Consider the following 27,268-nt stretch of genomic DNA (forward strand, 5'->3'; position numbering starts at 1 on the left):
TTTCTGCATCAAGCGGCTCCTCCTATGTGCGTCTAATCATGCGGAAAGGATTTCTGCTGTCAGAAATCTGCTCTTTCCTCCGTTATCTATGTCACTGGAAATTGGACTGCTTCATAAGAAACATGCTAATTAATCACAGCGCTTTGAACAAGAGCTTGGAAATGTAATGATTCCCAAAGCCTGTAGGATTACTCCATGGAGCTCTTGGTCTTCAGAAGAGAGGAGGTGACGGGGATGCTCAGTTAGTAGCTTGCAATCTGATTGCATTTGACCATAGAGGGGAAATGTGAACAGTGTTTCAGCCAGTTCTTCGTGCAGTGTTTCCATTGAGTTGTTGTTCAGTCGTTTCCAGTCGTGTTGGACTCTTCGTGACCCCATTTGGAGTTTTCTTGACAAATATTCTGGAGTGGTTTGCCATTTCCTTCTTCATTAGGTTGAATACTCAATATAAAGAGGCAGCTAGGTGGCACAGTACACAGAGTGCCAGGCCTGGAGTCAGGAAGACTCATCTTCCCGAGTTCAAATCCTACCTAGGATACTTCCTAGCTGTGTGACCCTGGGGATGTAACTTAACCCTGTTTACCTCAGTTTCCTCATCTGTAAAATAAGCTGGAGAAGAAAATGGCAAAGTACTTCAGTATCTTTGCCAAGAAAACCCCAAATGGGATCACGAAGGGTCAGACACAACTAAAAAATGACTGAACAACTAATATTCAGTATAAAATACTAGGGCAGATATCCTGAGTTTCAAAGGAGAAAGAAGAGGAAGGCTGAGGGTAGTTGAGGGAGCTAGATGAGGCATCAGGAAGTCTGGCTTCCAATTCTGCCTCTGACACTTACTGGCTGTGTGACCATGGGGACGTCACCTAACCTGTCTGAGACTTGGGTTGCCCATTTATCAAATTGAAGATAATAAGAGCACCCACCTCACTGAGCTAGTGGGCGCCTCAAATGAGAGACTGCGTGTAAAGCACTTTGTAAGCTTTCGAAGGCTCCATGCATAAGAACTATTAGCATTTTTACTTGAGACTTGAAAGAAAGCTGTTAGCATCATTACTTGACAAGGAGAGTGCAGCTCACACTCACCCATATCTGTGAAACTCTCCTCCATGTTGTCCATAAATTTACTACAGAAGGGCCACCCACTGTGCTGGAAGCCTTCCTTGGATACCAATGAAGCCCACAGACCATGATCCCTTCAAAAGGGAAGAGCTCTGGATTAAGAATCAACAGATCTGGGTTCTAGTTCTGGCCCTTGCACTAGTTAACTGTTTGACCTTGGGCAGGCCACTTCCTTTTTTTGGGGGGGGGCTAAGTTTCTTCATCTATAAAATGGGCATATATGTGAATGAGATAATCTTCTAACTGTACTTCTAGCTCTCTTACAACTACTATTGCTATAAGTAGATTTATGCAAAACTATGGAAGAGAGGCCAGGGAAGGGAAAAGCACGGCCTGATTAGAGCATAATGGGGCCGGTTTTCAGAGCATTGCCTTGTTAACTACTGACAACTGAACATTTATTTTTATAAAACATTTGCCACTGAAAGAATCATATTCCTGATTTATGCTCTTTTACAAATCAGTTTTACAAGAATATTTAATGAACATCTGGATTTCCTTTTAGTGTCTTTTTTCACTTGTCTTTTTAAAAGAATTTCAGAAGCTTGGTATTGTTACAATGTCCACGTGAAAAATTGCGAAAATAGGGCAAGCATTCAGTGCTTGGCCCATAGTAGGTAACTGGTGCACATTTTCAGAAGGAAGAAAAGATAAAGGGGTAACCAGGGAAGGGGCAGGATATAGGCTAATATGAAAGTGTTTGGATTTCTTTTAAAAGCAGATCAAGGAAACTGCTAAAACAGATGTATTCTAAGCTGCAAGTATCCTGGGGAAAACAGGGTTGTTGTTTTTTTTTTTTTTTTTTAAACAAATCAGCCAGAAAATCAGGGCTGAGGAGAGCTTTAAAGTTGAATGGGGGAGCAATTTTTTGCAAAGGTCTGTGGCTCTTCTACTAATGGGAATTCTGCAACCTATCTCCAAGACAAGAGAGATCCCAAGCATTCCTAATCAGAAGTGTGGTTTCCTGAATGACCTCCATCATGAGAGGCCAGGGAAGGAGCCAGATTTCAGGAGCTAGTTCTAACACAGACAGGCATGAGCCACAAGCAAAAGTGTTGACAGGCATGTTAATGGGCAGAAATACGGACAGACATTCAGAATCAAGGTTATGTTCCCTCAACTGCAAACAGTCATCATTAGCAATGTCTATTTCTGAGGCAAGCAGCACAAAGCATTCCCGGAGAAAGTGTTGCTAGGTGGGACTTCATTGCAAGGGATGGTGGGGAGAGAATGGACATCACCCTCTCCAGGCAGGAAAACAGAAGCTCTAGGATGCTGGCATGAGGCTTCCTGTTTTAACTAATTATTCTTGCTAATTAGATGCTAAGCGATGTGTTGCTGAAGGGCCCCAAGTGCTACCAGCACCCTCGAAATTGGGCACCCTGGGGCAAAGTGCCACTTACCCATCCTAGTTGTGGGACTGTCTACTAGTCCTAAATATCACAAATGAGAAGTGTAAGACACATTTTTTCCTCTACATTGACTGCGATTACTGGGGTTGGGAGAATTTTTAAAGCTGTCGCAGAGCTAGCAACTAGACTTTTCCTAGGTAATGTTGTTTTGTGCCGTGTTCAGTATAACAGTAATATCCTCATATTCTCAATAATTATGATTCTACCCCCACCCTTCATGATGAATTAAATTGGCATTCTGGGAAATTTCACTCATCAAAATAATTAGGAAGAAGAAATAGACTGGGAAAAGGAGAGACAAGCAGATAGTGAGGAAGGTCAGGGAAACTCAAAGTGAGCAATATTTTAAAACAATTCAACTGACTAAAATGGATTGCTTGAAACAATAGATAAAGAGGGTGGGTAGGTAGCACAGGGATATTAAGAAGAAATACTCACGTGAGGAAATCTCTGAACCCCCAGGAGAGGGAGGAGGATGCTCTGAAGCATGGGAAAGACAATTTGGGTTAAAATTTATGCAGGTAGAAATAGAAGTGATATTTTGATTGAGCTTATGACAGAGAACCTGGACAAAGTGGGGAGGGGGAATGGACATGGAGAAGGAGTCATGGAGGCTCCTGTGGGTTCAATGATCATCTCTTTGTAGATGATTCCCAGATCTTTGTACCCAGACTTAGTCTCTCTCCTGAGTTCCATGCCTACTAACCAATGACCTATTAGACATCTCACACTGGGTGTCTTAAAGGCATGTCACGCTCAACAGGTCTCAACGTGCCCCTCTTCTGAAATTCCCTTTCACTCTCAAAGGCGCCCTCATCCTTCCAATCTGCCAAGTTTGCAACCTTGGTGTTATCCTCAAATTCTCACTCTCACCCACTCTACACATTCAGTCAGTTGCCAAATCTTGCTTCTCTCTCCATAACACCACTCCAATATGTCACACAGCCAACCACCACCTTATTTCAGGCTCACGCAGCACCCCTCTCCTGGACTCTTGCACCAGCCTCCTAATTGGCTTCCTTGCCTCAAGATTCTCCCTGCTCCAAAGCATTCTACATACAGCTGCGGAAGAGATGTTCTTAAAGTACAAACTTGATAAATTACTCACTTAACTCCAGTGGTTCCCTATTACCCCTAAGATCAAATATAAACCCCTCTGTTTGGTATTTTTAAGTGTTCACAAGCTGGCACTTTCTTATCATTCAGGTATTCTAAAATGTTCCTCTCCTTCATGAACCCTGGAGTGCAGCCATCCTGGCCCGTTAGCCATTCCTCACACAGGTCTCTTTCTTGGTGTCCTTACATTGGTGGTCCCCTATGCCTGGATCACCCTTCTTCCTCACCTCTGTCTCTTAGGAGCCCTGGCTTTCTTCAAGAATCAGCTCAAATGGCACCTTCTGTAAAAGAACTTTCCTGGTTCCCTGCACCCCCCAGTCCTTTGTCCTATTTTACGTTGGCACACCTACAGCTTGTGTATTGAGCTCTCTCTCTCTGTCTCTCTGTCTCTCTCTGTCTCTCTGTCTCTGTCTCTCTCTCTCTCTCCCTCCCTCTCCTTTTCCCTCTCCCTGTCCTTCCACGTGCTCTCTCCCTGGAAGGCTCCTTGAGGCCAGGGACTGCTGCCCTCTTTCTTTAAATCTCCACTGCTAAGTCAGCACAGCCCTGGAAATGTAGGAAATGCTGAAGAAATAGTCCAGTAGTTCTTGATTGACTCATCAATACGTGGTGATGGGGGCTTTAATTAGTCAGACTTTGCCTGGAGCTCTAGGCTAAAAGCAGAGAAGCTAATCTCTTCTTGACTTGCCTTAAAGACAAAATTAATCCTTTAAAAGATAGAAAAGTCCAAAGGGGAATTTTGAGTGTGAATCTCAGTGTCACTGTTGGTGGTGGCGGGGCTGCAGATGTTGGTGATCTCAGGAGGACGTGACTACTTCATTTTAGAACAATTTCAAAGGACCCAGGATGAAAAATGCTGTCCACCCCCAGAGAGAGAGAAGTGATGAACTCTGCATGCAGATTGAAGCAGTTTTTTTTTCCTTTCTTTTTCTTTTTTTGCAACATGGCCAATATGGAAAAATGTTTTTTCATGACTTCACATGTGGGATGGCTATCATATTGCTTGTCTTCTCAGTGGACGGAGGAAGGGCTGGAGGAAGGGAGAGAATTTGGAACTAAAAAAAAAATGTTAAAAATAAATAATTTTTTTAAAAAGTGTGATAGGGGAGGAAAGGAAACCTGGGCCTGCTGTCATGTGCACCCTAAGTTTTAGGGAAGCAAATTTCAGGGAGCTCAGAGAAAGAATCAGTAGGCTGCCCGGAACCAACTTTATACTGTATAGGGGAAGTGGGATGGGAAGCCCCTAAGAATGAATTTCTAGAGATACAAAGAGAACCAGTTCTGTTGAGGCTGAAGAGGGGGAATTGCCTAAATAGACTGATGAGGTTGTACAGGAGTCTATCAACCAACTTAGATACTGACATTTTTAAAAACTTTTATTGCTAGCTTTTGTTTTTATATCACCTACATTTCCCAATATCTCTTTCTCCCTCCCCCCAATCCAGAGAGCTATCCCTTATAATAAAGAATAAAAAAGAAAGACACAGTCTCATGCAAATAGCTAGCAAAATAAAGCATTGTACTTCAGAGTAAAGAGGACCAGAGTTCAAATCCAGCCTCAGATACTTCTTAACGTATGCCCTGAATGAGTCACTTAACCTCTCCGGGCCTCAGTTTCTCAAATATAAAATGAGGATAATAATAACCTGACAGGGTACTTATGGGGGTCAAATGAGATAACATGTGCAAAGTACTTTGCAATCCTTAAAGTGCTATATAAATGCTGTTATTAACTAACCAACATATCAGCCAGTATATGCAGTGTTCCCCACCTCTCAAAAAAGGACTAACTCAGATTTTTTAAAAGACATGTAGAAAAGGGGGAAGCTAGGGAAGGTAATGGAAAGAATATGAAACCATGGCCTGAGGCTAGAAGTATAGCATCAGTAGTACAGCATACTTAAGGCAGTCGAGGAAAGTTCATCTCAACACAAAGCATTTTTTCTGCTTATCCAGGAGGTGCCCAAAGAACTGAGGGAATCTGATTGTGGAGTTCCTATCATTGTTCCTTGAAAGATTACTGAGCATAGGAATGGAGAAGGGCAGATGTCCTAATTTTCAAAAAAGAGGAGACCAAAGCCTGCAAACTCTAGGCCAATGAACTTGACTTGAATTCCTGTAAGATCTAGACTCAGGGAGGGGAAATGATAGCTATCTTCAGGAATGTGCTAGAGCATGCTCCTTGCCAATTATTAATCCTACTGATAATGAAGATTAAACTAAGAAGTGCATTGTGCATACATTTTTTTCCCTAAGCATTTACCTGCCCTCCATTGACTATCTTCAAGTGTTTGGGAGATTATCATATGGGCACTGGAAGGGCAGAACGAGGAGTGGGTGGGCATCATTTAGAAGACAGTTTCCACCTTAACAGTGCCACCTGCAATGCTCTGCTTTGGGAGGGAATGCTTTCTCCTTCATTGAAGGTATCCAAGCAAAGGCTGGAAGCCCCTTTGTTTGATATTCTGTAGTAGAGACTCTTGTTCCAGCCTGAGCTGGATAACACTATAAAGGAGACACCTTTTTAAAAGACATCCTAACCCAGATCAACACAATGACCAACCAGAATTCCAGAAGACCAATGATGAAACATGCTACCCACTTCCTGATGGAGGCGATGTACTCCAGGTGCCTAGGGAGATATGATCGATTCATGAATTGGTTTTGCTTGATTATGCATATTTGTTACAAGGGTTCTATATTTTTAATGGGGGGGGAGTGGAAGAGAAAATAGATTTTTGTTCATGGAAAAAAAAAGATGTAATTCAAAAATTGGGGGAAATGGAAGAGAGAGAAAAGAAATGTTTGCTAATTAAAAAACAAAATGAAATGAAAAAAATCTCCGTTGTACGGTATGGCCTCTGAGGTCTCCTGAAGACCTCCCAGGGTCACGGAGCTCACTCCTTCCCAAGGCAGCCCATTCCACATCTTACGGCACAAGAGCCTAAATTAGCTTTTACTGACAAAAGATCAGGGGCGACTGAATGCCTGGCAGGGAGCAGTCTAATTTTCTATGGCGGTCAATGGCTGTAGCCCAGTAAATGAGAAGAAAGAAGCCCTCTATTAGTATATAAAGGACTAAATGCCTCAGAACTCTACCCTCCTAATTATAACCCTTTCATATAGTCATGGGCCAGGGGGAGGACCAACATTGGAGGTCCCTTTGATCTCAAATTTTCGTCCTGGCTCACTAATTATTTGTCTTTAAAACACAAAGCATCCCAGAAATCATTGCACTAAATTGACAGAGGTCATTAAAATGTTAATGGTAGGGTATATATTTAGCCATAGGTTCTGGTTGTATAGTATATTTGTAATTCAATTCAACAAATCTTATTAGATGCCTACTGTGTGCAAGGCACTGATTTAGCTTAGTGGGCTTTCAGTGACTCAGTATGGGCAAAAATCCCTAATTAAGGCTTAAAATTTGGACTGAATAAGCATTTCCCAGAGGACCAGTGGGCGCTAATGAGCCCTCTCATAAGACTCAGCAGCAAGAGCTGCCCTGTGGCCCTCCTACTGCTTCCAGAATAAAATACTAACTCCTCTGTTTGGGTTTTAACATCCTTTACAATCTGGCTTCTCTGATCCATCTTCTCAAACGAATTCCCCAGTTTTCCCCCTTACTCGCTCTAGGTTTCAGCCTAACTGGCCAACTCACTGTCCCTTGAATGTAGCACTGTACCTCTTGCTTCTGTCTTTGCATAAACTGTCTCCCATCCCTGGAGTGCTCTCCTTCCTCTACCTCCACTTCCTGGAATGCTGAGCCCCCCCACTTGTTTGTACTCCCTCTCCCCAGAATGACTTTGTATATATTTCTTATTTGCTTCTCTTTTTTTTCCCGCAGTAGAATGTAAGCTCCTTGAGAGACAATTTCCTTTTTGCCTTTGTATCCCCAGGGCCTAGCACAATGCCTGCTCCATAGTAGGTGCCTAATAAATGTCTGTTGACTTAAGTAGTTAGTTGTCTCAGATACTAGCCTATAGCCCTGTGCTCATCACAGGCGGCCTGTGCTTGTTAGTTCTACCATTAGGGTCCCTCCAATTGACCATCTGACCCGCCCTCTTAGTGTTGTCCAGTGGGATGTCTGGGAGCAAACCAACTCCTCTAGAGAACACTACTAGGATCATACAACCATGGCCCAAATCAGTAGCCATTCCCAGATTCCTGCTTCTGCCCTTACAAGACACCCAGATTCACATACCAAGAAGAGAATCCCTCAGCAAAGAGGAGAACAAGAGTTCTATGGGAGATTAGTGAAGTATGCAGCCACTGTACTACTCCTAGCTCATATTTCCATGTACTCAGAACAAACCTGGAAGGCCAGAAATACAGGGATTATTATCCTCATGTTACAAAATGAAGAGATCTAGAGAGGTGCAATTACACAGTTAATAAGCAATAGATAAGGGCTTGAACTCACGCCTTCTGCTTCAAGTTTGGGGTCTTTTCCACCATAACATGTAGATAACATAAGATTCCATAGTTTGCCTAGAACATAGTTGTTAATCTGGCATCCTAACATCATCATTGGTTCCATTTCCCAATGGAAACCTTGAGAAAAGATGTTATTTTTTTGGTCTTGCGTGACCTATTTTTTTTTGTTTTCTTTTTTGTTGTTGTTTTTCTTTTTTTCTTTTATTATTTTTTTTGAGAGGCAATTGGGGTTAAGTGACTTGCCGAGGGTCACATAGCTAGTAAATGTCAAGTGTCTGAGGCTAGATTTCAACTCAGGTCCTCCTGATGCCAGGGCCGGTGCTCTATCCACTGTGTCACCTAACTACTCCCCTATTTCTTAATAGTATTTTATTTTTTCCAATTATATGTAAAGACAATTTTTAACATTCATTTTTTGCATTTAATAGTATTTTTTCAATTACACATAAAGATAGTTTCAACATTCGTTTTTGTAAGATTTTGAGTTCCAAACTTTTTTCCCTCCCCCACTTTCCTCACCCCTCTCCAGAACAGTAAGCAATCTGATATGTTATACATGTACAATCATGTTAAACATATTTCCACATTAGTCATATTTAACATTCATTTTTACAAAATTGTGAGTTCCAAATTTTTCTCTCTCCTTTCCCTCACCTCTTCCTAAAATAGTCAATAATTTGATATAGGTTATATATGTGTAATCATGTAAAATATATTTCCATATTAGTCATAATTGTGAAAGAAGTAACAGCCAAAAGGGAAAAAAAATAAAGAAAGTGAAAATAGTATGCTTTGATGACATTCAGAGTTCATCAGTTCTTTCTCTGGGTATGGACAGCATTTTCCATCACGAGTCTTTTGGAATTGCCTTGGATCATTGTATTGCTGAGAAGAGCTAAGTCATTCATAGTTGACCATCACACAATGTGGCTGTTACTGGGACATATTGACACACTTGAAACAACTGAAGAGCAGCATTCCAAAGAATTCCTGAGCTGCCAAGAGCATGCTGGAACAGGGGAGGAAGCACTGACCGATAGTCAGAAATAAGAGAAAACTTCCTTCTGACTGTTCTACGAGCTTCAGCCCCTATGATTTTTGCCAGCTTGTCAGTGGCATTCTATTAGTGTCCATAGAGCTCTACCAACTAGGCACATCTGCCAAGGTGCTAGGAACTGTTGTGGTGGAGCCGCTGACAGGACATTAGGTATATTCTGCTGGACTAGTCGTTTCCAATTCTGCTTGGACTGGAGCTTCTCCGGCACCCTCCCATAGACTGGAGTGATTCACTTTGGTTTCTTGGATTTTTATTATTGTATGAGAAGTTGTATGCTACATAAGCATCAGGGGGCAAAATGTACAAATGCCATTCTTAAAACATAGGTGATAGTTATGAGGCTCATCTTTTAACAGGCACCACCACAATTGAAAAATATGACCTTCGTACAAACAGTTGGATACAAGTTGGTACCATGAATGGTCGGCGATTGCAGTTTGGAGTTGCAGTCATTGACAACAAGCTCTATATTGTGGGCGGAAGAGATGGTCTAAAAACTTCAAACACCGTGGAATGTTTTAATCCAGTGGCCAAAATCTGGTCCATTATGCCTCCCATGTCAACTCATAGACATGGTCTGGGTAAGTTAAATACACTAAATGTAGTCTATCTATTTTATCCAGAAAACAGAAATGAGCATACAGTAGAGCCGGACCATGAGGTTGCTAGTCATTACAAGAATTTGCACAGGTCATGAGTCAAATAACAAACCACAAGTTTAAGAATCTGTAATTTCCTAGGTATGGGCATTCTCTTCTCCATTGCAGATCACAACTCCTCTATACCCTTGTGAGTTGCTTGACCTAAAATAAGTCAACACTTGGTGGATGACCTGGTGCTGAACACCTCTGAATTTAACAAGCTTGGTCCTCAGACAGTAAACACATGGTCCATCACCAGGCCTATGCTAAAAGCCTTTCCAACTCGTTTAGGACCTTACAGAGCTTGTGCTCCATTGGCATAGTCTTATGCACAAATAAGCTACTGGAATAGGACTTTAATGGAGGAGTCAGCTAATTTCGCCCTCCAAGAAAACTTTGGCTATTTTTTTTTGCCAGATCTGGGATTTCACTGATATAGGGAATTCTTGGTGAAACAACTGTCTCCACTGATGTAGTAAAACTGCACCTACTGTGTAACCTAGAGAGTTACACAGAGAGTTGCCTAGAGTTTTAGAGATCAAGTGATTTAGCAATGTACCTGGCACACGGTAGGTGCTTAATAAATGCTTGTTGACTTGACTTGATCTAGCCACAGTCACACAGCCAGTATGTGTCAGAGACGGGACTTGAACCCAGGTCTTCTCAAATCTGAGCCTGGCTCACTGTCACAATGCTTCTCAAAAACCCAAGTCAAATAGTATCTCTCCCCCCCACCAAGTACCACATACAGCAAAACCAAGATGGAGCATTCCATAGTTTGCCTAGAACAGAGTTGTTAGCCTTGTGGGCTAACATCATCATTATTGGTTCCATTTCCCAATGGAAATTTTGAGGAGGGACATACTGACAGACTTGAAACAATGAAAATCAATGAATTTCAGAAGTCTGTCATGGGAAAAAAGGTAGGTGGGGTAAGGAAATTATCTCTAGGTAAATGTTACCTTGTTCCCTTCCCCATGGGGACCAATCTGCATTTCAGCAAAGCTGCTAGAATGCAAAATTAGACCAGAACTTATTTAGGAAAATTGCTGCAGTTGGAAGGAACCCTGAGTTATCCTCACCCCCCCACAGGAACGATGGGATCAATGGGGTGGTTTTGAGTCCACCCCAGTAGAAGACTGGATGGGACAAAAGCCCTAGTCACTGTAAGAACTATCTTAGCTTCCCCAGAATTTCTGGGAAGGGAAACTTATTTCTGGCCTGCTGGGATGTGGACCGACATCCTTAGGCCTGGGAGGGGGTGGAGGAAGCATTTAACTGGATATTTTCCGGGATATCTTTTTCCATTCTGGGTCCATGAGCTTCCTGTGTCCATCAGAACCACCGAAAAGCATTAAATGTAAAACCATTCAGAGACTTAAGGTGACTTTTTACTCCAAATATACAAGCCTGAGGCTTTTGTAAACTTTGGGTTATGCTCAGTCAGAACCTTTCTTTTCATAATCATTGCAAAGCAACTCATTTAGTGCATTTTGAGAAATGGCTCATTTATATAATGGAACCTTGTGAGAGAAATCTCGTTCAAAGGAAGGTGACTTCAGTACAAAGCGGGGCACGGGAGAGGATGGCAAAATTAAAAATATGGTGGAAAATATGGTTTAGGATTGAGAAATGAAAGATGTTAGAGTCTCACATAAGATATAGAATCCTTTTCACAATCATCTAGTCTAACCCACAGAGAAACTGAGGCCTAGAGAGGGTGAGCACTAGCCTAAAGTCACACAACATGTAGGAGAGTTAGGCCTCAGACTCGTCATTTACTCCAAGTCTAGTGAGTGATCTTTCCACAGTACCATACTTGACAAAATTTCTTGTTTTTCTCCCTCATGTGATAGTTTTCTCCTCATTTACTGTATTCATTTATGCCACAGGTCAAAGCACATCTCCTCAAACAAAAGTAACAAGCTAATCCTATTATATTCAGGTTTTAACACCAATGTTACTCATTAGGAAGAGGGCTATTTAAGGCATCATTAGCGTGGGGCTCGATACTGGTGATCATAATGCTAGCCTTACCATGTTTTCCCTAGAAAGAGGCTCCCTGTCTGTTTGCAGTATAAAAAAAGTCAATGTATCATTGATTTCCTCTTTCAGAATATATGAAACTTTATCTACATCCTGTGCAAATATTCTAGCTTTGCCTGACTAAATATTTTTGCTTATCAGGCACCTAATTATTCATTAAACACAGAAGTTAGTCATTACTTAGTCTAAGCACTTCTAACCTAAATAATAACCTGAGGAAGAACCCAATGAAAAGCTAATTTACCAGGACAGAAAATCACAGAATCACAGGGTTTTGTCCATACATAGGAACAACAACAAAGAGCGGAGACGATAATTCAAGGGGTGAAGCCTCACAGTTGGGAAAAATTCTAGAATTCGGGCTGCAGTGAACCTCTTGCAGACAGCTTTTCGGGTCCCAAGTTGCCCTTTATGGTGAGGGGGGGCAAAGAACCTCAGGTGTGCCAGCTTCCCCTCCAGTCTTTGTTACACCCATGCCCTTCCATCATGTTTGCAGGGATCTTGCTTGTCCTCTCATGTTACTGAGAGCTTTCCTCTCTCAGTCGTTGGCAGGGCAATCTAACCAACCCCATCCCACATTTTACAGAGGAGTGAGGCCAAGACATCTTAAGTGACCTATCCACAGTCTCACACTGAATAGCAAAATTAATACTAGAATCCAGACCTCTTGACTCAGGGTCTACTACTCATTCCCTTATATACCAGACAGTTCCATTAACTACCTGAATCATAGACTATACTAATTACTCGGACCTCAATTTCACTGTGTCAGTAGAGGTATAGCTTATGCTAGAGGGAAACAAGAGTGAATGAAAGAAATGTCCTAATTAATGTCAGTGAGGATATAGATGAGGTGATAGTGATTTGCCAGCAAAACTGACTAAGATTTAAAAGAGGAAGGAAGCAAATAAACCAACAATATTAATTCCTGGAGTGGTGAAGAAAAGCAATGCAGGGATGGGCCATCAGAAGGAGCTAAGTGGGAAATCTCTTAGCAGAGCCTAGAAAATTAACTGTCCGCTGAGATGTCTCAATGAACCCATTACCTTCTTCTTTTGCTAACACTCACGATCTGCAAAGGGAAAGAGAACTGCCATTGCTAGGACCCACTCTCAGATGGATCTTTACAACATAGATGAGTTCATGCAGACGCTGCTTGCAGACAAGGCCATATCTAAGCTCTGAGCCTATAAAGAATATGGCCATTCTTTCCTTCCAGTGAGCACAGCCTGGACATTCCTGCCCAACTGGGGCAAATCTTGTCCACAGCCTCCTGTAAATTTGCTGCAGGGATCCATGAAACAGGTAGGGGGAGGAGACAGTTTCCTTCAATTCTCTTGGCCCTGCCAGGATGCCCATGTCTACTGTTTATCCCTCCCTCTCGCTATGGGGCCAGCCCATCTTTTTTCGATTATACATTGATTTGATGACATCCTTTATACCACTTCTCCCATGTAATTCATTGTGCTCGGGAAAAAAAAGTGTCCCCTACATATTGACATTCCCAGAAAAGGTAATTCTACAACCTTCATTGGCTTCACACAATTTCAACAATGATACTCTTCCATGAGACATTGATTATGCCCAAAGGGTCCCTGGGGAGCCTTTACGGGGTTATGGGAACAGCTTTAGCTTCAGATCAGTAGCAGAAGATTCTTTGAGAAATGAAAATCAAATCCAAAGCCGGTGGTTACTTGAAAAGGAGTACAGTAATCATGGGGGATGTTGAATCTAGGCAAAACTCTAACACCATTCTCCTCCTTTAGGGGTGGCCATGCTCGAAGGACCGATGTATGCTGTTGGTGGCCATGATGGATGGAGTTATCTTAACACTGTAGAAAGATGGGACCCTCAAGCACGGCAGTGGAATTACGTGGCTAGCATGTCAACTCCTCGGAGCACAGTGGGCGTCGCGGCATTGAACAGCAAGTAAGGAAACCCTTCCCAGCTCACATGCACCTACCTATCCTTTCAAACAAGATCTTTGTTTTCTTTCATTTTTTCCCCAAATTTTAAAGAAGCTGAGCTTTGCAAGGCCCACATTTTTATTAAGGTGCTAATAAAATTGATGGGAAAATGATGGAAATTACATCGATGTAGGTTACCATTGCATTTTTAAAATCTGTAGCATCATAATTGCACATTTTCCTATGGCACTTGTGAAGTTGACCATATGGTACAGTATATGTGTTTTTATATAGTTTGTTATCTGTTACATATTTTTATTCTGACCCCTGTGATGAAACTGTCTGCCAATGCAGATCCCCAGATAATCTGCACCTTAGTCTTTGGAGAGTTGCCTGTGGGAATTGAGAGGTGAAGTAACTTGCCCAGGACCACAGAGGCAGGGCATGAGCCCGGGGCTTTCTGAGTGTGACACTAGTTTTGTCCATTATGTAACACCACCAGTCATGATGTTAATACACTATTTTCTTTTAATACACTATCTTCAGCCCTAAGGATAATAATTTGGTCCTCATGAAAATCTTGTGTCGTGTATGGTATTATTATTCCCATTTCACAGATGAGTAAAATGAGGCTCAGACAGATTAAGTGACTAAATTCATAAAGCTAGCAAGTGTCTATGTGAAGCCAGGCCTTCTTGAATCCAAATCCAGTATTCTTTCCACCCTATCTCACTGCCTCTTGGGTCATGCAGTATATGTGTCCTTTATATCACCTACCAATAAGGTACTCATAAGGAAAGAAGTATCTTGCTTATTGGCAAGTGACATTATACTAGGAACCTGTTGTCATTATGAAAGAACAATTATTTGAAACAGATGTTTGATTGAACAATTTATAGAACAGTTCCTATTTTTGCCATATAAAAATCTCCTGTATGATCTGCCCATTCCTTTCCCAATCTGTGCTTTTCCATCCGGCCAAGATCAGTGCTGGGCCTCCAGACCAGCTCTTAAAGTCATAAACAGGGTGGGGTGGCCTGGGATTTGCCCCAGGGCACAAAATTTAGAAGGTGCTGAAAATACTTGTCTTCTTTTGGCACTAGGCTTTGCAACTAGTTAGTTAACATAGGAAGCTACCAGTGAGGTCCTTACACACACACACACACACACACACACACACACACGCACACACGCACACGCACACGCACACACACACACATATACACACTCATCTGAGGGTGCTTCATGTCACTTGCCCTAGTCAAAAGCATTCCTAATCATGGTTCTACTAGCTCTGGCATGAGCACCTTCCCTTTCAGTAATCCCTCTCTCTTCTTGGAATTCCCCCCTCACAGTGTCCCCTAACATTCTACCTTGGCTGACTTTCCCTGAACCTCTCACCTGTACCTCTGATCAAAACCTATCCCTCTTCGGTAATAATCCCTGACAGGGTATAAGCCCACGCTCAAAGTTCCATAGGTATTCATGGCCTACTGTTAACATGTACGCTTTTCCCGGTACCTTTCAGGGCCACCGCTTCCGTTTAAGTACCTAGGGCAGGGCGGTGGCTGCATTTCAGCCCTTCTCGACTCATGCTACGTTCATGGCTGCCCATCTGGCTTTGGTGTGGAGCCGGTGGGCACAGTAGAGGCACAGGCTCACCATGACATTCAGGCCAAATTCTGTCTTTGGTGCCTTCCCCAGCACAAACCTGAGGGGTTTGTGTTCAAGAGGAGAGAGTCTCAGCCCTACAGTGACTCAGGTCAAAAGTTCTCTTTCAAATGGTCACCCAGTGGGGTTGGTAACAACATCTACTGCCCAAGAAGGAACATGCTGAGATCGTCAAGTCGAACTCATTGGTTGCTGTGTTTCAGTCGCTCTCAACTCAGCGTGAAGGCCAGTTAAAGACTTTTGTAATTTCGTAAGCATTTATTTTATTTGTCAATGTGGGATTAAGTTAAAATTAAATTCACAGGTCTGTCTATCAAGTGTGATATTTTAAAGGTCATAGTAAAATCACCTAAGTCAATACATTTTCTAGGGTGAAAGCCAAATTTGAAGTTCTTCCATTTTCTCTCTGGGGGAAGGAGGAGACAGGTTTAGAAGGACAGGGCTAGCACTGGGCCTGTGATTTCATTGGTAGAGGCCTTCCAGTGAGGAATTTCCTCTGCCAGACTTCCCCCAGTGCAACTCAGCACTTTCTCTGCAATGGCTAGTCCTAAGAGTGGCAGGGTTACACAGCCCCAGCGAACTCAGTGGGTCAGAACTGTGGCCTGGACCCAGATCTTCCAGGCTTCGAGGTAGACGTGTCCCCACCCCACCTTTGCCTCTCTATGTGGTGTTTTAAAGTCCACAGGAAAAGTACTCAAGTCAATACAGTTTTCAGGGGCAAAGCCAGTTTTAAAGTTCATCTGTGTTCTTATGTTATGATAATAACAATAGATCATCATATTAATAATATATAATATTCTAGAATAGAATTTTGACATATTGTTATACTAATGAGAACTTACATGTATAGAGTGCTTTCAGGTTTCCAAGGTGCTTAGGCTATATACCCCTTCCCCTTCTCATTCAAAACCCCACCCCCAGGTCCTTATAGCCTCTTGCTTGCACTGTTATGCCAGCTTGCTAATGAGTCACCCTGTCTCAGATCTCTCCCCTTTCCAATTTATCCTCTGCGGAGCTGCCTAAGTGATATTACTAATAAGCACAGGTTTGACCATGTCACTCCACTACTCGAGAAATTCCAGTGGCTCCCTATTGCCTTCAGGAAAACACACACACACACACACACACACACACACACACACACATACATTCCTCTGTTTGGTATTTAAAACCCTGTACAATCTGATGCTAACCTAACTTTCTTTTTTTTTTTCTAACCTAACTTTCCAGCCATAGATAGACAGACAGATAGACAGATAGATGGGTAGATAGACAGAATTCTATTATATTTCCTATCACGTACGCCCCTTCATATGCTCTGCGTTTCATCCAGACTGGCCTGCTTGCCATTCCCTGTACGTGACAGTTTATGTCCCATTTCCATGCCTTTCCACAGGCTGGGCTCCTTACCCATAATGCTCTCAGTCCCCCTTTTAGAGTCCCCAGCTGCCTTCCAGGCTTAGCCCTCATGCCACCCCCGTTCACGAGGCTTCTCATGATTCCACTTACTGAGGTCTGCTCCTTCTCAGACACTTTGTATTTATTTTGTATTTGCAAATTTTATTTTTATTCCAAACTTAACAAATACTACATAAAATGGGCATTTTATTTTATATGTTTAGGTCAAAAGAGACTTGTACTTAAAACTGTAGCTCTGTAGTATCTAATGATTGCTGGTAGCTTTGAAAGCTGTCCTGTCTGTGTGTGGTTCCAGTTTGGCCTTCCTTGTAGATATTTTGGATTTCTGTGTCTGTGTACATGAGGTTTCTCTCAATAGAATATAAACTCATTGACCATTTGGGTTTTGTCCCTTTGTCCATGGAACTTAGCACACTGCTTGGCACATAGTAGGTGCCTGATAAAATGGTTGTTGAGTGAATGAAAAAATGAATGAATGAGTATATGACTTGCCCAGTGTGTGAGGCAGGATCTCACCTCCGAGATCAGAGCTATGGTCCCTCTACCATGTTGTCTCTGTATTAGATTAATGTGATATACAGGAAGAGATGCATGCCTTACTATTTCCCAGCCACTGATCTGCAAGAGAGGAAGTTCTCCAAAGCAGCAGCGGCTATCCTGCCAGGCCATGCTGTCCTACCAGGCCATGCTGTCCTGCAAGGCCGGGCTGTCCTGCTAGGCCCGGCCAGCAGAAGGCAAAATTGTGTAGCAGGTGAAGTCTGTCTTTAGTGACCTCCTTTTAACATGCTTCCCCCAATTCCGCCTTGGGCATTTTTCCCCACAGAATACTGATCTGCAAGAAGGTAGAGTATTGGCATTTAAATAATGAATAAATTCTTGAAAATTTAAATCCTTCAAGAACCAAAACAGGCATGACTCTAATGGTGGGATTTCAGGCACTGGCTGGGGAATGGGAGAGGACTTGACTACATGACTCAGTTCATAGCATATGACCTGCTCCGTCTACTCCAAAGCTCAGTGCTGCTATTGAGTCGAGTCTGTATTTATAATATTTCAATAATTTTCCATGGCTCCTCCCTTGTTCATTCAACTTAGGAAATAGAGAGCCTTGTACAGCCTCTCTTTCTCTCTCTTTCCTTTTCTAGATTATATGCTGTTGGTGGACGAGATGGAAGCTCTTGTTTAAAGTCTATGGAGTGTTTTGACCCTCACACCAACAAATGGAGTATGTGTGCATCAATGTCAAAAAGACGCGGCGGTGTTGGGGTTGCAACGTACAATGGATTGTTATACGCTGTTGGAGGACATGATGCCCCTGCATCCAACCACTGTTCCAGGCTGTCTGACTGTGTGGAAAGGTGCCTTTTCTTGCTTTCTTATTTCCCTCTCCCTCATTCCCTTCCTTGCCCTTCCATAGTCCTTCCTCCTTCCCTCTTTCCCTTCCTTTCTTTTTCTTTATTGCCATTCCTTCTCTAATTTCTTGCCCTCCTTTCTTTCCTCTCGTCCTCCCTCCCTTCCGTTTTCTAAATCCCTTCTTTCCTTCTTCTTTCTTTGTTGCCCTTCTTTCTATCCCTTCCCTCTTTATAAATTAATGACACAAGTTTTTACTTAGCTCATGCTAAGCACTGTACTAGGAACTGCTGGGGAAGCGCTATGAAGCAGGATCCTTGTCCTCTCTGAGTTAATAAGGTGTGACTGTGCAGATTGTTCTTTTTACAAACCTAGCAGAACACTGAATGAGCCTCGTCCTTCAGAGCAGTCACCTGCCAGGGGCTGCCTAAGTGCACTTATCCCAGAGAGGCTGTCATTGCTATGAATTTTGGAGCACCACATCTGGAATTGCCTTCAGAGCCATGGAAGGCCCAGAGTCACACATACATATTACATGTCTCCTCACTGTAGTCACATCATGATCTTCCCCTTCCCTGGCGCCCCCAGACCTCCCACCACAGTCATCATTGCTGAGATTAACTTGCTGACGTTATTTAGCAAACTTAGCTCAGAATGACATTTGGCTGCTTCGAAAGTAAAGTCCACCCTCAAAGGCCAAAGAGATTTCCGAGAATGTCCTACAGGCCTGAGTGTTGGAGGGAGATGATGCACACTGCTGTTCCTAACCATCTGCAGAGGTCAGCAGAAGCTGTCTGTGTCTTGTTTAGGGCTCCACCAAAAAGCAAACAAAATTATAAACACCTTCAAGTCCTCACATGTACGATTTCCATAACAAAGAACAGCAACTTAGAACTGTGATGGAGTGTGAGGGCTGATCAGGGCCTCTTAGATCACCATTTCCTAATTGCCAGTCCATGGCCCAAGACACATTTTAGTGCCATAGGCCCTTCTCAAAAAAACGTTAGAAACTCTTTGTATTCTGCCCTTCTTAACTTCCGACTCCTTGTCTGTGGCCCTGAGGCACCAAGGATGTACCATCCACGTAGGGCAGAGTTGCAGTAGAGAATTTATGGTATGGTGTGGGTTGGAAAATATTCCTATAGAGCATCTAGTTCAACCTCTTCATTCAAAAGAAATTAAGCCCACGGAGGTAAAATGAAACTTATCTAAGGTCACGTGACAAGTGAGAGGCGCCCAGGTTTTTGCCTGAGCTCTCCTCCATATGGTACTTATATCATCAGAGATTATTGGCTATATAATAAAATCACCCTTCTCATTCTATTTCTAGGAGAAAAAAGGCATCATAGCAAAGCAACAAAGCCTTTTAGCCTTGAGCAGTCGAAAAAGTCCGTTCCCCCTAAGGGCCCGAGTGCTGAGTCACACAGAGTCAGCTGGAAGAAATCACATCGAGGACAGGCCTCATTACAAGTACACGCTGCTGTGTGAAGCAGTAGCCACAATGAGCAAATCCAGCATGTCTGGGAGTACTGAAACATAATCAAGTGGGAGCGTTTCCCTTTTTTGTAGAATTAAGGAGAATTTCTTTAAAGATGAAACATGTTGAGTGTGACCTCCATGAGTCTGAGAAAACAGTCAGGCACCTAACTTCCCTAATATGGCCTAAGTACATTTATCCGCAAAACAAATAAAATTGATTTGAATTTTAGGAGAGTTTTCTGGGTTTTTTAGATTTTAGATCATAAAAAACCCAGTGTGTTTAGTTGTATGCCAAAAGACAGAGACAGAATAATATAGAAAGAAGATGGTGATAATCTCTACCTAGTCAGCTAATGCGTAATGGCAAGTAAAAGTCAGTATATGGACTAGAGGCTGTGTGGTGTAATGGAAGGGATGTCACAGTCCGAGTCCGAAGGAACTAGATTCCAATGCCAATTCTGCTCCTTCTGACCTGGATAGCCTGGAAAGTGCTCTGGCCTCTCTGGGCTTCGTGTTTGTCATCTCTCTTATGAGGCAGATATACAAGCTGACCTCTGAGGTCACTTGCAGCCCCAGATCTGAGAGCCTGTGTTTTAGGCTGTGTTTTGAGCAAGTTGCAAATGAAGGAGAAAGTAGAATGAAGGATGTCATAAAAGAAATGTACGCGTATAAAGAAGATAGACTGGTCACCTAGTGAGAGCCAGGCATAGCCAGAGAGGTATAGGCACTCCCCTGGATCTTTGTGAGGTCAAGAGAATGTGAGGAAGACCTGCTGTGACAAAGTTACACGGGATAGGCAGGCAGGGATAAGGTACCCATATCGATGAGACCATAATGCAGTGGAACACTGGAGTATATTTTAGGGAGATCTGGTGTGGCCTATTGTATGTTCAAATATCTGGGGCGGTTAGGTGGCACCGTGGTGGGATAGAGCGCCATGCCTGGAATCAGGAAGACCAGAGTTCAAATCCAACCTCAGACACTGACTAGCTGTGTGACCCTGGGCAAGCAGCTTAACACCTGTTTGCTTCAGTTTCATCATCTGTAAAATGGGGAGAATAATAGCACCTACCTCCCAAGGTGGTTGTGAGGTGCAAATGAGATATTAATTGGAAAGCATTTAGCACAGTGCCTGGCACGTAATAAGAACTATGTAAATATTGTTATATAAGTGTTGAAGTATTATTAATTGCTTCATCATGGAAAACATTTGTTCCATGGTAAAGACATTAAACTGCAATTGGAAAGTGCACAGAAGATTGCCATGAGACAGTGCATTGTTTACTGCTCAGGATCTTTGAGAGGACTTTTGTCCAAACACATGGATCTATGGAGCATGATAGCCAGAAAACAGGGCCCCATCGGTGCTTTGCATCTTTATGAGGGTGATGTAAACTTGACCTCATCAAAGCACCAAATAGATTGGTAACACATTACTTTTGTGACTAAACTTCACTGTAAACTGTCCAAATAACTGAGCATTCTCCTTTGTGTGTAGACCGGGGAATTTCACTCTAAACAGTTATCTGCTGAGAGACATTAGGGCCACAGGGCTTGTCCCCACGCCTCCAAATCCCCAGACTATCTGCCTCGGTTTCCTCAGCCACCTGGGACATGGGTTTCAGGCAGTGTACAACCTCCTGATCAGATGCCCACCCTGATCCCCCACACTGGCCTACACATCCTGTTCCAAGCCATGCCTCCCAGAGTTACCAGATTATCTCAGGCTGACATAGAGAGCTGGATGGAACCTTGGAAGCCACCTCCCCCACCCCTCCCACTTTTCTGACGAGGGAACCGAGGCCTAGAGAGGGCAAGTGACTTGCTCCGGGTCACAAAGGTAGGAAGCAGCCAAGCTAGCATTGGAACCCAGGGCCTCAGCCTCCCAATGTAGCAGGCTTTCCCCGGACCACGCTGCCTCTCTCAGAGGTGACTTGAAGGACCAGAACGTTGGTTTGGTGGCCATGGAGTTTTTTACAGTGCAGTCTGCTCTAGAAAGGTCTAAAGGTCCATACCTTTAGTTACATTTCCTTGCAAATGCATACAGCAAGATGAATAAGAACTCCTTTTTCTTGTTTTAGCTGCACTTTGCTTAACAACAATAACAGTAAATAATAATATCAATAATACTACTAATACTAGCTAGCTGTTATATGACACTTTTCAGGTTTTCAGGTTGTTTTCCATCTATCATCTCATTTGGTCATGTGGACTGACAGCATTCCATTTCCTAACTCACCGTTATTCCCTTTTATATGATTACTCTTTAATAACAACAACAAAAAGAAAAAAAAATCTTTAAACCTATAGTCCAAACATATTCAAACATCCTTGCAAAGAATGTGACAAGATGGCCTGGAAAACGTGGAGGAACCTCGGATCCAGTTGTTTACAATTGCCACCAAAAACTGATTTGGGTTCAGATAGGAGTGAGGATGATGAGAGGGATTCCTTTTACATCAGTGGGGAAAAGGAGGTGCAGGAAGTTACGTGGATGTCCCTAATGACACTGTAATTGGCAAAACAAGAATGCAAACTTGGTTCTCTTGACTTCTGGCCCACCATGCTTTCCCTGAGAGCATCCTTAGCTGTACAGTGTAGGTACCATAGCTAATATTTAAGAGGAAAGAGAAACAAAAGGGAAAGGGATTTCTTTAGGTTTGTAATCAGCCTGTTACTAAGCAGGTGGGGCTGATGATTTTTCCCGAACATCTTCACTAGGAGCAGTGTCGTTGAAATTTGTCCTTCACTTAACCTTTGGAAGACCGGACATTACTCAGCTCCTCTGGTTGATGTGAACATTAGCCAGATTTTATTAGTCACCACACAAATGCAAAATTCTGAATCTTTTCAAGCAAATCTGCTAAGAAAAACAAATCTATATAAAATGAGTTATTATTCACACATGTGGCTGTCCTCATAGACAGATGAGTTTTGCAGCAATTGATCATAGCAGTTTTGTTGAACTGAGGATTCAGTGTGGATAGAGAATGCAGCCAGAGAATTTAAGAATGTCACCACATAATATATAACAAAGTACGTGGTGCTAAAAGTTAAGTGATTAAATATTTCCATTTTCTTTTAATGTACAGTTGAATCCATACAATCTAAAAGATTCCTCCTAAGTGTACAGACAAGTTCATTCACTCATTCATTCTTTCACTCACAAATATTTGCTAAATAGCTACTCTGTGCAGTGCATTGTGCTAAATTTGGGGGGAAATAAAAAGATGAAGTAGGTATAGTCCCTGCCCTCAAGGAACTTACGATTAATGCATTTTGGGAGAAATAGTACATGTATGGAGATAAATATGATACAAATTGGAATATGTTAGGCACATTAAAGGAATATAAATTGTCCTGAGGTCAGATTAAAGAGAAGTTACATGTTTCAGTTATGTTCAGATAGAAACAGATGGAACAAAGCAGAATGTAATAGAAAAGTTGTTTAACAAGAAGCTTTAATTTTAAAATACAGTAGAATATCGTAAAATTATTTCTCTTGAATAAAATAAACTTACCATTTGATTTTTAGTAGACAAAAATAAAATCAGAGAGGCTTATAACAGGGGTTAAGGTGAGTGTGTTGTTTTATTGGTTTTCCCTCTTTGATTTTTTTATCCTGTACCTGGTAGGAAAATGCGCCAAGCCTTGGGACAAGAATTCCTCAGGCTTTCCAATGAGTGGGGATAACTGGATTTTTTTCCATCTCACTGATAGAAAAGGTTCAGGAAAAAGGAGTTAACTTGAGAATGAAATGGGAAAAAACCTAGGGCTTCTGAAAAAAGAGACAAAAATATAGTGGAGAAGCCAATGCCCCCCCCCAACCCCCACAAACAGTCATAATTATGGTCAATGGGGAGTTTTTCTTTCTGGGATGCGATTAGAAATTGTAAGACTTCCTCTCTGAGTCCCAACAAAGACATTGTTGATACCTTGCAAATGTTTTCTAGTTTTATAATGTGCTTGGAGAGTCCTCTAGTGGTTGAATGAAGACATGCAGCCTGTTAAATAGTCCTAACTTTATTGTGGAGGGCTATTGAACATTCTGAAATATACTGTCAAGTCTTTGTTTTGAGATGTACCTGTGTATTTTTTTTTTTTTAGTGAGGCAGTCGGGGTTAAGTGACTTGTCCAAGGTCACACAGCTAGTATGTGTCAAGTGTTTGGTCAGAGGCTGGATTTGAACTCAGGTCCTCCTGACTTCAGGGCCGGAGCTCTATCCACTGCGCCACCTAGCTGCCCCTGTACCTGTGTATTTAAATAATATATGTATATATGGCTGTGTTTGTATATCCGTACATACATGTGTATATTTGCTATGTGTGGGGATGGTTGTTTTGAACTGTCTTCCCACTGGATTGCCTCCCCACAATTTTTCTTCTACAATTTCTTAGGTATGACCCCAAAACAGACACATGGACAACAGTAGCCCCTTTAAGCATCCCTCGTGATGCTGTCGGGGTCTGTCCTCTTGGAGATCGTCTGTATGCAGTGGGAGGATATGACGGACATTCGTATTTGAACACAGTCGAGTCCTATGATGCACAAAATAATGAATGGACAGAGGTAAGATCATAGAAACATTCATATACAGAGCACTTTTCCCTACATTAAAAAAAAAAAAAAACTGCTTGGGAATTCTGTTACCTCCTGACCAGGGTGCAAAGAGAGGGGCAAGATTCTAGGATAGAATCAGAGAATCTTAGCATGAAGAGAGTACCCTCTGAAACCATCCACCTGAAACATGAATACTCTCTCTAAAATCCCTGACAGAGGGGCCTCTGGTTTCTGCTCAGAGACCTCCATTGATGAGAAATGCATGTCTTCCCATGGCAGTCCATTCTTTTTGGGGATGACCCTAATTGTTTAGGGTGAAAACTTGTTCCCCATAACCTTTACCACTGTCCTTAGTTCTGCCCACTTGGATCAAGAGAAATCAATAATAAACCTAATTTCTTATCCATGTAATAACCCTTTGAATAACGAAAGATAGCAACGTTAAATTTTTTTTAAAAAGCAAGCAAGCCCTGGGCATATATTTGCTATGAGGAATGCTTCATGTCACAGATTTAGAGATAGAATCCAGTCTGTCATTACTAACAGCTTCCTGTAGGAGATGGCATATGAGACAGAAGAAATCTCAAAGACCATCTAGTGCAACCCTCTTATCCTTCAGATGAAGAAACTGATGTCTGAAGAGGTTAAGAGACTTCCCCAAGGTCACATAGGTAGTAAGTGACAGGGCTGAGATGTGAACACAGGTCCTCTGACTCCAAATTCGATATATATCCTTTCAAGCCCTCCCCACTGTAACTGCCTTATTTCCGTCAAGGGCTCTACCATCCTTCCGGTCAGCAGGTTCACAACCTTTTTCATCTCTGACTCTTCCCTCTCCTTCTCCCCCATATACAATAGTTGCAGTCCAATGTTATCACCGGGATTCTTTCCACTCACACACGTGTAGCCACCACTCTAGTTCAGGTTGTCCACCCTCCTTCCTTGACTATTACAGTGGCCTCCTAATTGGCGTCTCTGCCTGCAGTTTCTCCCAATCTCCAGTCTGTCTTCCATAGAGCTGTGAAATAAGTTTTTCCTACAGCATCAGCCTCCCTGTGTCATTCTCCTGCCCAAGGAGCTTCAGTGGCTCTCTAACAGAATACATCCAAGATAAAACACAAACTCCTTTGTCTGATATTTAGCACAATTGGAATCCAGTCTTCTTTGCCAGGTTTCTTAAGCATTACCTCTTCACACACTTTCCATTCCAACTATGCTGAACAAAGAACCTGTCCCTCATACTAATGCAGTGACCTGGACTAAATGATGTCCAGATTCCCATCCCAGGTAAATTTATTTTACCAGGAACCCTCTAGAAAAAGAGCCTTGGCATGAAGTGTTATCCACTTCAAGAGGAATTTGAGATGATGGAAAAGAAAAGTTTAGTTTGGTATTTCAGCGATCAGGAACTTTGTGCTGAGGGGCAGCCCTGTGCAGAGGACAGAAAGAGAAGAAGAAGACCATTAGAGCAGCAGGAGAGATTTAGCTGAGACCCAAGAACGAACTTTCTGAGCATTATACATTAAAAGGTGCAAATAAAGAAACCATTTTGCTGATGATCTTTAAACATTTGCCTGTGATGTCTTCAGATAGTAGGAGAGACCATCTCTCAGTCAGAGGCTTATAGAATTATGCTTTAGACTTCAAGAGGTATAACAGAAATAATACCATACTACAGGGTCAAGAGGCTGTTTTTGGTTTTGTCTCTCTCCTTAACTAGTTAGGTGATTTGGGGTAAATTACCTCCCTTCTGTGGGCCTTAACTTCCTCCTGCACCATATACAGTGGTTCAGCTAGATACCCATGGATGTCCCTTCTAGCTCTTACATTCTCTAAGTTTCAGATTCTGAAATGTATTTCACAAAAGATACTAACCCCCATTCCCCAGGATCTCGTTTAGTGACATCCACGTGTTATCTCTTTCTCTTCAGGAAGTTCCTGTTAACATTGGAAGAGCTGGAGCTTGCGTTGTGGTTGTGAAACTGCCCTAATGAGATCCAGCAAACATAAAAGCAAACCAAACTCCCAGCTCATGAACCAGTGTAGGAGGAGAAGAAGAAGAAAGCAAACACATTTGAAGTAGCAGCTGTGCTTGTTGGGAGCTAGCTACTAAATGGGCAAATCACATTGGGCTTGGTATATGATTCAAAACTAAATTTAGAGTTTCTTTATTTTCCAAGCAGGAATTACACATGACAGTCACCTAAAAGTGTTGTCACAGTTGATTCATATAAAGCCCCATCCAATGAACCACGTTTAAGTCTTTTGAATGAAAATACTCAATGTTTAATGAAACTTGGTAATGGCCAAGGCAGGACACGTTATGATGTGAAACAAAATAGAGAAAGGAGTGTTGATCTTGGGGTCATCAAATCCTAGATCTGCCACTTACTACCTATGTGACCTTGGGAAGTCACTTAATCTGTCTGGGCCTCAGTTTCCTTAGCTGTAAAATGAAGAGGTTGGACTCCATGACCTCTAAAGTCCCTTCCAGGTCTGAATCTATGATCCTATTACTTGATGGTCTCTAAGATCCCACCCCATTTCTGTGAACTTCAATCACACCCAAAGGAGGCTTTATTTAACATGTTTTCCAAACCCCCACAGTATTATTAATAGCTTTCAATTTAAAAAACAAACTTTCCAAACTGGCAAATGCTGTGGGATTGTCCCTTGCCAAAAAAAAAAAGTTTCTCTGATTACCTAAAATATTATGATTGAACATGGGAGTGAACATCTGACGCTCTAATGTAAGAACTTTCAAATCTGTCTAAATTCCAACAAGGCATTCTTCTCTTATCCACTGCTGCCTCAAAGAAATACTACAAATTACCCTGCTGACCCATATTACTGTTGTGCTGATCACAGTATGTTACCTTCTTCATGAAAACAGAGTTCTTCACCCACCATCTGCTAGGACTTACTCACAAATTGGACTTTCCTCATATTTAGTTACGGATGCAATCTGGCAACAGGAAGTGGCTAGGGTCCTTTCATAAACATGACTCACACATTGAGAAAAATCCAGTATTTGTCACATTGATACAAACTGTG

The 27,268-nt window shown here is 42.2% G+C and overlaps 1 protein-coding gene across 1 annotated transcript in view; it reads left to right on the top strand.

Annotated features, from left to right (window-relative positions):
- The window catches only part of LOC114023476 (kelch-like protein 4), a 44,794-nt gene extending 18,126 nt beyond the window's left edge, over positions 1-26,668 (top strand). Inside the window, exons 6-10 of the mRNA XM_027836135.1 lie at positions 9,498-9,722; positions 13,595-13,757; positions 17,971-18,183; positions 24,052-24,223; positions 26,146-26,668. Of these exons, the coding sequence (XP_027691936.1) occupies positions 9,498-9,722; positions 13,595-13,757; positions 17,971-18,183; positions 24,052-24,223; positions 26,146-26,205 (833 nt within the window). The 3' untranslated portion in view covers positions 26,206-26,668. The remainder of the gene's footprint in view (positions 1-9,497; positions 9,723-13,594; positions 13,758-17,970; positions 18,184-24,051; positions 24,224-26,145) is intronic.
- The last annotated feature ends 600 nt before the right edge of the window (positions 26,669-27,268 follow it).

The sequence above is a fragment of the Vombatus ursinus genome, unplaced genomic scaffold, assembly GCF_900497805.2.
Source record: "Vombatus ursinus unplaced genomic scaffold, bare-nosed wombat genome assembly UNPS02004428.1, whole genome shotgun sequence".
In the NCBI taxonomy this organism is placed as follows: Eukaryota; Metazoa; Chordata; class Mammalia; order Diprotodontia; family Vombatidae; genus Vombatus; species Vombatus ursinus.